This window comes from Mauremys mutica, chromosome 1 (assembly GCF_020497125.1).
Source record: "Mauremys mutica isolate MM-2020 ecotype Southern chromosome 1, ASM2049712v1, whole genome shotgun sequence".
NCBI classification, from domain to species: Eukaryota; Metazoa; Chordata; order Testudines; family Geoemydidae; genus Mauremys; species Mauremys mutica.
The window spans coordinates 14809219-14823499 of NC_059072.1; the positions used below are offsets into that span (position 1 = coordinate 14809219).

Sequence of the window (14281 nt, forward strand, 5' to 3'; positions counted from 1 at the left end):
ATAGGTTGGGAACTGGGTGTCAGTAGGTCGTCTGTGAAGGTGGAAAGCAGGGGCCGTACCATCTCCATGTAAATAAGGGTAAAAAAATCACTCACTGAAAAAATGCTCTGTAAATTAATGGAAAACCATATGTTGTGTTTGTGACAGTTGGCCGAGGAAAATCAGGGCCTACAATTATATGGACTTAGACTCTCATCCCACAGCTGCATGACTGTCAAGAAATTGCATGATCCTGGCTTAGGAGTCTAACTTCAGATATTCTTTTTATTTATTTTTTAAATCTTGGCCACAGGAAAATAAACCTGCAGTGGGGAGTTGCTGGATAACTATTTAAATATTTAGACTAGATTATAAACTAGAGAATCAAGTCTTTGAGTCATACAAGAGTTATTTGACCCCTCTGCATAATTTAGGAGCGGAAGCCAGGTAGTGGGTATCCAAGTATTCCCCAAATCTTGTTCAATAGAGGTTTTCCATCATAATCCCAGATCACGAGAGCCTACCGGAAAGGGTAGGATGGGGGTATTTTTATTCCTCAATAGGTGGCAATTGCTATCGCCAGTTGCAAATTGATTGAGTATTGCAGTGTAGCCCACTGAGCAGATGTTGTAGTAGTTTAAGGTTAATGTGCAGAGCTTTCACCTTTGGAGACCGAAGAGCGTGTTCCAGGTACGTCACACTCAAACAGGTATTGGGATGTATTGGCTTAGCGGAGCTATAGCTTCTCTAATATTTGAGTTTATTCTCACAGTCACTCACAATAATATGATACCAGGCTCTTTTGTTTCCTGCCTGTGAAACTTGAATTGCTTTCTACACCCATGCTATAGCCCAGTTTCCAGGCAGATGTTTGTCAACGTCACAAAACCATCAGATCAAGAGAGAAAACCAAGCACTGGGAAAGTGCCGAGTGTTGAAGAACTGAACTGAAGTGCTGCAGGAGAGCTTTGGGTGGGAGGAATCTTGCGTGGCATAGAACCCAAATCGGTTTCTTTAAAAATAGAAGGAAAATTAATACAATTAAATCCTGCAACAAGTTCCAACATTTAAATGGATTCTCATTCATGTTACTGTTTCCAGTATGTTAAATTCCCCACACCATCTTTCTTCCCATGTGTAAGAGCCCACAGCTTGACTATTTCATCTTCTTCTCAATCAGCTTGCCTTAAAAATTAGCATATCATGATACCTCAGAAATAAAGAGCATGAAAAAACACATTTACTGGTATTTATGCAAACTTTGGAGCTATGTAAAATGTGTTAGGGAAGGAATCTTTAGTATTAACAGATGTGAATTCTCAGTTCCAAAGGACAGCTACTGACTAGAGTGCTAGGCAGAACAATTCAGTTTTATGCTGTTATTTTTCTCTTAGTAAGGAATGAAAGCTTTCAGTCAGCTTTTGGAACCTGCTCACGGAAGAGTAGCAACACTTTTGTTGCTAGTATAGCAACGTTAGACTATAACGTTGTAGGGTAGACCTAGGATTACCTCACAGTTTGAACAGGAAAAAGAATGCCTGTCTACAATGGTAAAGGAAAATGTAACACTCTGTGATGAGTGTGATATAGGTGCTTAGATAAGGAGACAGAGAGATTGAGCTGGTTGTTGATAGTGTAGTTTCAAGCCAAGAGTAGATATGGGTCTAATAAATTCACACCTATTCTGCCACTGTAGATAAAGGTCCATCCGCATTTCCACTCCAAATTTGTATTGCCAGCTGTTTGAAACTCATGTGTAAAAGTAGCCTAAAGACATCATACAAAGTTTCAGTGATGGAGCAATGTATTTTAAATGACCTTTCTAGTGTCTCCATTTAGTCACTTTATTCCCACTGATCTTTGCTCCTGAAACTGAAAAATGGTTTGTTTTTTCCATCTGTACCTGGTTTGGCCGCAACCTAGGTACAGTGAGTAGATAGTGGCCAAAAGTCATTACCATCTGATGGCTGTTTCACAGCCCATGTGAAGTTAGTGAGTTGATGTGGAGCACAGTTCCCTGTTGGTGGATGTCTGTTTAAGAAAAGAAAACACAACTGACTGTCTAAGCAGTGAACCTGAGGACTGAGGGGTATGGAGACTGTCCTATTCTCTCACCACTACAACTCAGGTTCATATGACTGCATAGGGAATCTTGCCAATGCCTTTCCTGTATCTGTTCTACGGGTAGAGGGATTCAGCCTCCAGCTTAAACCACTTTTTTAAAAATTCCCATTGTTGATGTCCTGCACTACACCCCATTGTCATGTCAAAGCAAAAGCGAACTGACTGGGATGATTAAGGTTTTAAATCACTTATTGAAAAGGGTTTCCAGAAATCTCTGAACTTTTTAAAGAAACCAAAATCTCCTGGCCCTGTGATCTGTCTACCAGAACACTACTGCCAACACAGACAGCTGTCAGCTTGTGGATGGAACATGCAAATGGTAGCCCAAAGAACCTGAGTTTGATTCCCAGCTCTGCTGCTGACTTGCTGTGTGACCCCAGGAGACTCACTTAATCTCTTCTTGTGCCTCAGTTTTCCCATTTATAGTAGAACCTCAAAGTTACGAACACCTTGGAAATGGAGGTTGTTCATTACTCTGAAATGTTTGTAACTCTGAATAAAATGTTATGATTGTTCTTTCAAAAGTTTACAACTGAACATTGGCTTAATACAGCTTTGAAACTTTATTACACAGAAGAAAAGTGTTGCTTTTAACCTTAATTTAAATGAAACAAACACAGTTTCGTTACTGTGTCAAATTTTTAAAAAACTTTCCTTTATTTTGTAGCAGTTTACCCTTAACACAGTATGGTACTGTATTTGTTTTTGTCTCTGCTGCTGCCTGATTGCTTACTTCCAGTTCCAAATGAGGTGTGTGGTCGACTGGTCAGTTTGTAACTCTGGTGTTCATAATGCTGAGGGTCTACTGTACCTTTGTAAAGTGCTTTGAGATCAGTAGGTCAAAATCACTATATTCCTGCTAAGTAGTATTAGTTAATAATAATAATAATAATAAAATCCTCTTATCCTTATCACAGGAGCTCCATATAGCAACTTACAGAGATGTATTGCTAAGTACAGATTTATATAACAGACACTGTAGTCAATTGGGTCAAGAGCATGCATTGAACGAACCTGCTAAGTATGTGTAAAGACAATTAGATCTAAAATGTGCATTTGATAAGGTCTCTAAATGCGTATTGCCACAGCTTTTAAAGTCTTGTTTGTCTGATTTCAACATGACAATATTAAGCAAGTCAGGCAAGTGCATGCTTAGAGTGCTGTTAAAAATCTGGTAATAGGGAATGCAAAAAATGAACAATGATATTTTGCCCTTTTTTTCTTTTTTAAAACACACAAACAAACAATTCCTACTTACTGCAGATGAATGGAATTTTGCAAAGCTGAATTTCTGGGCTGATTCCCACACCATTCCTATCTGTTCTTTAAAACAGACATTATCACTTATGGCAGGGGCGGCCAACCTGAGCCTGAGAAGGAGCCAGAATTTACCAGTGAACATTGCCAAAGAGCCACAGTAATACGTCAGCAGCCCCCCATCCACTAACCCCCCCTCCCCCCCAGCACCTCTCGCTCACCAGCAGCCCTGCCAATCAGTGCCTCTCCCTCCCTCCCCATGCCTCCCGCCCTCCACAAATAGCTGTTTTCAGTGCGCAGGAGGCTCTGGCGGGGAGGGGGGTGGAGCGAGGGCATGGCAGGCTCGGGGGAAAGGGCAGGGACCTTGGGGGAAGGGGTGGAGTGGTGGCAGGACCTGTGGCAGAGCAGGGGGTTGAGCAGCGAGCACCCCCCAGCACACTGGAAAGTTAGCATCTGTAGCGCCTATGCAAGGAGACGCATATTAACCTGTGAAGAGTCACATGCAGATCCGGAGCCACAGGTTGGCCACCCCGACTTATGGTAAAGAACAGGTGACTAGTTTCTGTGCCTGGAACAGGAGATTTTCTGACCGATGTTCAGAGCAGCTTTGCAAGGCTGAAGTAACATAATGTGCCTCCCCTGAAGGTGATCTGGGTTTATAGCTAGCCTGGCACTCCTAAGGGTATGTCTGCACTGCAGATAGACACCTCTGGCTTGGCCCATGCTAGCTGACTTGAGCTCATGGGGCTCTGGCTTAAGGTACTGTTTGGTTTTGGTGTAAACATTCAGGCTGGGGCTGCAACGTGAGCTCTGGGACCTTCCCCCTCGCAGAGTCCTAGATCTCGGGCTCCAGCCTGAGCCCAAATGTCTACACTGCAATTGAACAGCCCCTTAGCCGGAGCCCTGCGAGCCTGAGTCAGCTGGCCTGGGCCAGCTGCAGGTTTTTAATTAGACATATCCTCAGTCTACATGGGGTGGGAGACAACACTATTGAGACTATATGTTCAGCTTCTTGAAGGGAGGCTTTGATAGTGCCTTTTATATGAGGATTTCAAAGCCCTTTATACTACAGGTTTGCCACTCTGCCATTTTTCAGGTTGTTGAAAACTCTGGCAAGGTTACAGTTTCATTTGTCCTTTTGCCACCATGTAACTTTTCAAAAGTTGCAGAAGTTTTGATAAATTAGGAGGAAAAAGCATGTGGGAGTGGGGAATGGGGGCCAAAAAAACCTAGACATTATTCATGATGTCGCATTCAATGTCAAAACAGAAAATTAAGAGAGAAGGGCAAAAACAAACATTTGAAATTTAAAAAAAAATCAAAAACTGAATCAAGGGAAATGTTTGATTGGAATCAAACTTGAAAATTCTAATCAAACTTTTCCCATGAAAGATTTCAAATGACAATTTTGAGTTCAAAATGTTTCACGAGGGGGGAATGTCTTTTCAACACACTGTCATTTTAAACGATCTCCTTAAGGCTGTATAGGAAGTCAGTAGAAGAGAGGGAATAAAACTGAGGCACCAAGACCCCAAGCTTCTTTCTCTAGCCGCTCCATGACAAAGCTAAATATCAGATTTGCCCTCATTACATCTTTTCAACATTCTTTCCCTAGAAAGATTGGCTTGAAGCAGGACAATAACTGACAAAACTTCCCATTTCTAGAAAGTGGGTCACTCGGGTTGCCAATGGAAAGTGGTCTTCAGTGTGGGTCTAACTCTAGTTTGGTTCTATGTAAATTCCAACTACTGGGGCCTACATTTTCCAACCTCATTAGTGATTTGGGGTATCCAACTGTGAGACACCTTCATGGACTCTGATTTTCAGAGGATTTTCTCCCAAGGATTTTTTTTTCCTTTTGCCATTACAATGGGAATGAGAAATTGAACCTGTCTTCTGACCTCTAGGTGAATAAAGCCACTCAAGGCCACGATTCCAGCACATTGACAGAGCATTGTGGGAAGTGCACATTGCTGTTACCTTGCTGTGTCTCTGATGTGTATAAAGAGATGGCTTCAATTTCCAGGGCTCTCGGTCCAACATCTTTCACCAAAACCCTTCTTTCATTTGAGCTGAGATAGTAATAATACTACTTCGCTCTGATGTAGAACTTTTCATCAGTGGATCTCAAAGCACTTCACAATCTTTAATATATTTAGCCTCACAACAGGGAAATATTATCAGCTCTGTTTTTATAGATGGAGAACTGAGGCACAGAGCAGCTGAGTGACTTGCCCAAGGTCAAACAGAAAGTCTGTGGTAGAGCAAGGAGTGGCACCCATCTCTCAAGTCCTAGGCTAACTACCTAATCACTGCACCATCCTTTCTCATGCTTTCTGCACTCATGCTCAGGGCTACAGATCTGTAGAAAACAACATAGAGTAATCCCTCCAGTAAGCAACTACCCAGGGGCATACCAAAAATCTAAGAATATAAGAACATCCATACTGGATCAGAACAATGGTCCATCTAGCCCAGTGACCTGTCTTCTGACAGTGGCCAATGCCAGCTGCTTCAGAAGGAATGAACAGACCAGGTAATCATCAAGTGATCCATCCCCTTCTTATCTGTGCCATAAACTATTTTCCGTCTTACAATAAATATGTTGCATAATTGTACTCAGTACATTTGGGGATACTTTGGAGTGGTCTCTTAAGATGGAAGGTTGCCTAATTAGGATGGCCCCTTGTACAGGTTACACTATACTACTTGTCCAAGTTTTACGTTTAATGAAACACACTAATGTGTGAACCAGAGGAATTCTTAGGCACGGAAAACTCCTGTGCAAACCCAGCCAGAAATAATTGGATATGAATAGATCCTTTCCCTTTATAGACCTGTTCCAAATTGCTTGTAAGTTTTCATTTTAACAATGTCTTCTGTTTCTATAGTGCCTTTCTTCCCAGAGACGCCAAAGCACTTTACAAATTTAAATAGGCTGCGCTCAGGGATCGCTTCAACAGTCACTGATGTACACTCACCTCTGGGATGAAATGTGGCAGCTGATCGACTGGACACAACACCCCTATCATTTAGGAGAAGAAGTGAAGAAGAATGTTGTATCCAGTTGAACTTGGAATTTGGAAAGGCAAAATACAATCACCAGACCGCAATCTGTATAGCCAGAGGCCGAGATTTTGAAAACAACATTTAATGGGAATTGAGTATCCCAGTCTCTTATCTAGCTTTCAAAATTTCTTCTAGGTCACGAAATAGTAGATTGATAAAAAGCCACTGAGATATTTTTAAATAAATTTGATTCTTTATTTGATGTTTAAGTCCATTCAGGCCAGTTTTTTCAAACTTCCATTCTTAACTCCACCTTTAGCCACGTAAGTAAAAGTGATCTGATTCATAGATGTCTGTAGTCCTTACAGCTCGCATTGACTTCACTGGGAGTTGTGGGTTCTCTGAAAAACAGGCTAGTTTTATTTAGGTGAAATCACGTTTGAAAATGTTCTGCTTCCTATGTCATTCACAAGTCTTGTCAAGGTTGTATAGACATTCTTATGGAGTACTGTGCATATGCTTCTGGGGTGGCAGCTCCAAAGGATATCAATGGTGGCCTAAATAAATCATCATTTACTTCAATGGGAGCACAGTTAGGCCAAAACTTAGCGCTTTTGAAAATCATCCTGGAGCAGAGATTCCTGGTATTTGGGGAGGGAAGAGAGGGGAGAGGCATTAGAGATGTATTGGTGATAGGTTTGCCAGTTCTCTCTAAAATCTGTTGTAATTGTGAGAAAAGACAAAACATCTGAGTTTAGATATCCTTTCAATGGAGATGACCAGTGTAATAGATGTGTTTCCAAAATCTGTACTGTGGCAGGGCAACCTGCTTCCCTCCGATTCCCTCAGTAGGAGAAAATTACTTTAAGAAACCTTTTCCCAGTCGATCTATCTGTTCTAGCAGGTTAGAAGGCAGCCTTACAGAAATAAGTGAAATTCATCCCCTTTCTTTTCTATTAGTGATCCCTGACATTTTGAAAGTAGAGATAACAAATAATTGCAAGGTGAATTACAGGTTGGCCACATTTACAAAATGATTTTTGTTGATACTCACTTGGTGATTTAAGGGGAATTAATTTCCATGTTGTCTTGGCAACAAAAAGTTGTGTCTTCATGTTCTTGTTACTATATTTTCCTCTCCTCTTCCCCCTCTTACACCTACCCTCCTCTCTGCCCCCCAACTGAGCTCCACTGCTCCTATTTGTAGTAAGAGAATTGCTGAGGCAAGGGGCTTGGCCATCTAAGGAGCATAGGACTTGCCATAGCAGATCAGAGAATTGGTTCATCAGGTCCAACCAGGCTGCCTTTGGCAATGTCCGATAGCTGATGCTTCAGAGGAAGCATGCTCCTTGCCTTAGGCAATTATACAGTGTTTTATATGATGAGGTGAGGGGCTGTGGAAATCCTTCTTGAAGCATGAGATTTGATTAGTCTTATCTTAACATGCATAGCTGCAGTGTTATTAATGGTTATAAAGCTGTCTGTATGTATCTCAAATAACCACCTGTGGCCATGAATTCTACAGGTTGATTGAACACTATGTAAAAGGAGTAATCCCTACCATTCTCACGGCAGCATCCCCAGCATGGCAGATTTGGATTTTGCAGAAGGAAAGTTTTATAGAGATATAGATATATAGCTATATATAAAAACATTGTTTTTATCCTGAAACAATGGTTGGAAAGAGCTGTGAACTCATTCATCTCAATGTTGTGCTGATTCTAACAATGACACTTTAAAGGCCAGGTTTTCAAATAATTTAGTAGTGCAGTTGCACACTTAATTTGTGCCCATAATTATTTGTGCAAATCAGGTAATCATATGCGCAACTGGCCAGTGGTTATCAGTTGGAAATTTGCTGTGGATTGTGGGTAGGATATGGACCAAATTTTGTAGCCCTGACCCCGCAGACCATAATGGAAATGTAATTCAGCCTCCCTCGCTCTATAGGATGATTTTGAGCATCTTGGAATAGAGCAAAGGGTGCACACACATTCGTCATGGGCTTCACAGGGAACAAGTTTCCTTTAAATGAATAGCTCCATATATGGTATTTTACTGTTATAAAAATCGTTTCATGCCAGAACATAACAGTTAGGAGCCTTTCAAATGAACTTGGGTTGGGGGTGAAGAGGGAGGCTTTGCCATAATATTGGCAGTGAAAGCCCCCCAATGACTTAGCTTTGCGGTTAAAAAGGGAATGAGCAGGGAGGGAGGGAGGTGAGGGGTGTGGGGGCGTAATCTGCTCCATCTATATGGCCACATAGCTTAATTGTCTGCTGCTTCAATTTTCTTTTGAGACCTGCTAATTGCAACATCTCTCAGTAAGTTACTTACAGCTGTACTGCTGGGTAGAAATTGTGATAAATGCATAAACTGTGTCTTATTGATTCTTGTTGACATTTTACATGGTTCTTTTGCATTCTTAACCTCCACTTGGTAATTGTCACTATGGTACAAGCTTGTGGATAATAAGAGCAAGGGAAGTGAATGAAACGGTTCCTTGACCATTCAAAGCAATATTATCAAAGGCTCTGTATGTTTTCCCCCTAATATATCTCTAATAGTTTGTTCTCTCCCCCATTGAAGTCACAAGATAAGAAATGAAAACGCGTAGTGTTATTTTCTATATTAATAATAAGAATAATGTTTTTAAGAGAGATTACTTTGAGACTGATGGTAAATTTGGGCCTCTTTAATTTTAGTGCACAGCATCAATATGGAATCTAGCAGAGGTACTGTAGCTTATTTACCATTCTACTACACATTTTGTCTAGAATGCCTTATAGAAAGATGTTTGTGAAATTATTTTCTTTGACAAAAATTTTTTTCTGGATAACAGTAGTAGCAATATAATGTGTCTAAATAATAAAAACATCATCAGCTGTTCTGTTATCTGAGAAATATATAAAGTAGCGCAACACTACTGTAAAATCTGCATAAATAATTCTAACTTTAAAATTTATAATGCTAATCTATCAGTAAGATACATAGTGGATTAGTTTCCCGTGTATCAAGGGATTTTATATTTTTTCTTTAAAAAATTACCGCATGATGCAAAAATGCATTGACTTTATTTTCATGACTAGATGTAGTGCTTTTGGGTAATGATCAGGCATTGCTTTCTCTTACTGTTGTTTGATTAAAATGTTAATACAGTCTTGACTTGATAATCTTACCAGGTACATACAGATCAAAAGAGAAAAGATGTTTTATGGCTCACAAATTGATTTATATAAACCAAGCAATCTGTTTCCTGCTGGATTGCAAAATGGTTTATTTTGCCCATTGGCCACAGGGGCAACAATATTACATTTTTGGTGCCAGAACATAGCTTTCATGCCTTAGCTCTAAAATGACAATATGCTTCAGCCTCTCTGTGTTTAGATTTGCTTCATTTGGAAATCTTTTAAGTAGTAATAATAATAATGTTTTGAGGAAATTGAGTGGAACACTAAATTATTCTCTGAAACCTAAGTTCAAACTGTGCAAGGCTAAGGGAGCTGAAAATCAATGCACTGTTAAAGTCATTAGAGATCACAAGTGAAATAAGTCTGTGTTGCTTTAGCTAAGCTTTTAGTGTGCCATGGTATTATTACAAAATCAGCCTGAATCTGCATTAATTTCACAGTCTTTTTCTTTAAGATGCCCAAGGGTGCATGAAGAAGAATAAAATGTAAATTTCAGAAGGCCGTGTTTTTATTAGTTAAAAGGGCAGTGAGCCGTGCGCTACTAAACCTGACCTACACCATGCCCAGTATTGGTATGAGTAGCAATAAAGGGGAGGCCAGCAGGGGGAAACAGCTCCAGCACTGAGCTACTTTTTTTTTTCTATGATTTAAAAGGGAAAAAGTGGTTTTCAATTATTCACACACACATACAGCTCCAGTATATTTGAAGGAGGTCATAGTTTTTGTCGATCAAAGAATTATGCTTGTACCCTTAAGTATCAGGACTTCAAAAAAACAAAACTCGTAAAGATTTTTATTTGAAAAATTCATTTTTAAAAAATATTTAAATTCCACCTGCATTACTGAATTTGGACTGGCAGCATCACTGGGTCTTCTGGCACTTAGTTTCAAAGCATTTAATACATGTTTTCCTCATTCTTATTTGTGTTCACACCATCTTGATGAAATTTACCAGTGGCATTATGAGCTCTTTACACTTCTACTTAATTGCCAGTGATGCCGGCAGTTTATTTTAAACCAGCCATAAATTAAAAAAAAATAGCAGGTAGCTGCTAATGCATGCTTTGGAAGGGATTAAAATATACAATCTAAACTTTACATTTTAGAGCATACAAACAAGCCTTGCTTATTTCAAACCCTGTGGCTCAACAACAACAAAACAAAAACAACAACAACAACAAAACAAAAACCTGGTCAGATTAGCAAGTCAGCACTGTTGATAAATAAATTAGAGGAGTTGTTTACTTTTATGTACTACTGAGAACAGTGTCGTCTTGTGGCCGTTCTCGTAGACTGTGTTGGTTTAACAAGCGTCCAATCCTTTTGTCTTGTTGTTTTTTGTCTTTCCTGCTCCCTGTCCCCTTGTTCCCACAGGCTGTGCGTTTGTTACATTTTCTACAAGGGCAATGGCACAGAATGCAATCAAAGCCATGCACCAGTCTCAGACCATGGAGGTACAGTACTGTATCATCTGCCCTTTCTTTGTTTTCTTTGTGCAAATGATTGTGAATGGTAAAGCCATGGTCTCCTGGAGAAGATCAGCCACGTGACAATCTCACAGATTTAAACTTTCACAAAACTCTCTCTACCTCTTTTTGTGACATTTATTTTTCCGAATGATCTTGAAACACAAGTAAAAAGATCTCCGGGTTGAACCCAAGCATTGCTTTTATAATGCGTCCAGTGGCATTCAATAGAAAATAAACATCAATCAATCAATAAATAAAAACATATCTGGGGACTAAATTATCTATTAACTTAAAGAAAAACAAGAAAGCCTCACTTTATTGGATTTTTAAACATTGAAGTTTGTGCTACTCTGGGAAAAGGCTCAAAAAAGATTTTTAACCTGGCCATGCCAAGTTCCTAGTGCATATGTTTGGGAATTTTTTGGGGGGGTTGCATATAGACTCTCTTTTTAAGTTAATATAATTTCTCCTACTTTATGTAGCCAATAAAAATGCTAATTATGTCAGAGCACATTGAAGAGCTGGACTAGCTGCAGTGCCCTGCCACGCCAGGCTCTGTACAAGTAGCAATCTTTTATTCCCTAAAAATGGCATCATGCTTTCTAATAATGAGCAACACGAAGCTTTAACTTTACTTACCTGGTGCAACTACAGTTTCAGGGTAAGATCCACTTATCGGCATAGTTATCGCATTGCCAAAACTCATCTGGTGGTCTCAGCTTTTTTAGTCTGTGATTTATGTCATGGTCTCAGAATTTTGCACAAAAGGTCTCACAAGAGTACTAAGCCTTTACTTATTCTGGATCTTCTAGTTTAATCATTTGAGAGTGCATGTTATACTGTATTATGTATACCGTATCTTTGTGTACTGATGATTTTCTTGGAGGTGGCATTTTGATGTTATGTGCATTTGTTTCTTCTTTTCTTTTCTTTTTTTAAATTATTATTCTTTTTAAATGAGGGCCTTTCAATTTTTTTCTCAAGTAATTTTTCTTTGCAATGCTCTAGTCTCCCAAAGCATGCTGGGTACTAAACAATCATTATTGCGTCATGTCGTTGAGCTGCTTTGTGTAATGAGCGAAGGGAAAGACAGAGGGAAAAAAAGAGACAGTGCATGGAAATGTCAACTGTTTTCTGTACTCTTCCAGTAATGATATTGGCATTGCAAAGCTACTGTCTTTCCAAACATCACATTTGACTTTGGTTAAGTTTATTTTATAATCAATGTGTTTTTCTTTTCAGTGCAATGCATTTTTATAGACTCTGAATATACAGTGTTAGATGAGAATCTGCCACTGAGAAAAATCAGAATTATTGAAATTATCTTCACTAGGAAGCTGCTATTACCTAATATATTTTACTGTGCACTATGACACTATATATGGAATAAAAAGTGACATTTTAGTTCATTGGAATAATGCTTCTTTTTATTTTTCTGCCATGCACTGCCCCATTAATTTGGGTCGCTATATTTTTGCGACTTTTTGGTTCCACATAAAACAGAAGTGTTGTTAATAATGCTGTGGTTTTGATGTGTATTTTCCATGTGTTCCCATGTATTTTTGGTCTAGGGTAATGAGTTTTACATGAATCACCCTCACGTCAGCGGATGTTGTAAAATGAAATAATCAATTAAAGGTCAGATTCTCCCTTTCATGTGCTGAGTATTGTACCATACTTCAAACAAAGCCCCATTGTGATATACTTCCTTATGTTGAATAGTACCTTATGCCACAGGTAATCCAATTGTTTGATGTGAGGAAGTATATCACAATTTAGCCCTATATAAATAGCTACTCTCTGAGGTAAGTACTACTCAACAGCCTTAAAGGTTGGAGAATCTGCACCTATAATTAGGGTACACATAAGATCCGAAACTGACAGGGCGGTTCAGAATATCCTGGACTTTAGCATCGTGATGTCGTCTGGGTTCAGGTCTGTAGCAGAACTGATGTGCTTACTCTTTTGTGGGAGGTGGCGCAGCCCTTCCAGCTCACCAATTCATGGCATGGTACCAATAGGAGTCTGCATGTTCTATCTTGCCAGCAGAAGGAAAGGTATATAGGCAGTGCTTCCTGTTAAGAAGGGGAGATAAAAAGCAGCCATAAAATGATGAGGTAGGAGATACCACATACCTGCTTGCATAATGGGGGGTACCTCTCCAGACAGAAAGAAGGTATTGTTCTGGTCAACATTCAAAAGCATTTCCTGCCTCTTGGTTATTAATGTCAATGCTATGACGATAAAAAGTTGACTTTTGAGAGGCGCTATGAAATCTGGACACTCTCTGAAATAATATTGCCCCTGGGCACTTTGATTTCATGTTTTATGAGTGGAAAAAAAAAGACATTTAAAATGGAAGATTATGTATTATGCAATCAAGTTTCAATTGAACCACTGAAGTTATTTTTTTCTGATTTCATTATTTTCAGTTCTTTGGCACACATCATTGACTAAAACGTATTTTTCAAAGTGACTCAAAATAATGAGAATGTTCATGTTCAGAAGAGCAAGTGTCTCCTGGAAATAATGAATGTTCCTATTGCTCTTTGTCTTTTACTCTCTATCCTGGTTTAAGCAACTCATTTTTAAAGCCATAATCGCTGCCCTCATTTTCTGCTTTTCTACCTCATTTTTGTATTTTTTTTTAAATCACTCAACTGGAGGGTTAGCAGGAGACACTAATTTGTTAACATGGAATAAATAGCAACATTTTTCTCATGTAGAGCCATTTTGCTACATATAATTTCAATATTCAGAATGTTTGCTCCTTTGAAAATGATGAAATAAGAGCAGAAATTGGAAAAAATATTATAGATTCCTAAATTGCAGAGATATTGTTTTTATACAATTTACTAGCATTTCAGCATTCATATATATGATATCAGCTGTTGTACTGAGTATTGAGCTGCTGAGCTGAGTACTGGAACAGCCATATACTATTCCTTCATTTTGAAATTCATTTATATTCCTTTGAAACAGACCTAAGAGTTACACGTATGTACATGTAGCAAGCAGTAAACTATCACCACGCTTAGCCTAATACCACCAAAGCCAATCTGAAATGGGATACAAGCTTGCTTTTTTTTATTAGCTAAACTGGAAAAATATTTCAATTTAAAAAAAAATAAGAGCTTGATTTTAATATTAGTATAAAATCACTGAGAAGAGGCAATTGTATACCAAGCGGACTCCTCCGTAATCTTTATTCAATTGCTGAAGTGTGTATCTCAGTTTTTATTCACTGAAAAA

The 14281-nt window shown here is 39.0% G+C and overlaps 1 protein-coding gene and 1 long non-coding RNA gene across 4 annotated transcripts in view; one reads left to right on the plus strand and one right to left on the minus strand.

Annotated features, from left to right (window-relative positions):
• Positions 1–14281, plus strand: part of CELF2 (CUGBP Elav-like family member 2) — a 451780-nt gene that overhangs the window by 376446 nt on the left and 61053 nt on the right. For 2 of the 3 annotated variants that reach the window (XM_045029015.1, XM_045029013.1), the window contains 2 exons: positions 9075–9104; positions 10935–11014. In XM_045029015.1, the coding sequence (XP_044884950.1) occupies positions 9075–9104; positions 10935–11014 (110 nt within the window). The remainder of the gene's footprint in view (positions 1–9074; positions 9105–10934; positions 11015–14281) is intronic. The other variant, XM_045029014.1, reaches the window with a different exon arrangement.
• Positions 6767–14281, minus strand: part of LOC123376805 — a 34699-nt gene continuing 27184 nt past the window's right edge. Inside the window, exons 2-3 of the long non-coding RNA XR_006581961.1 lie at positions 12991–13104; positions 6767–7010 (exon numbers count right to left, since the gene is read on the minus strand). This is a non-coding gene — a long non-coding RNA (uncharacterized LOC123376805). The remainder of the gene's footprint in view (positions 7011–12990; positions 13105–14281) is intronic.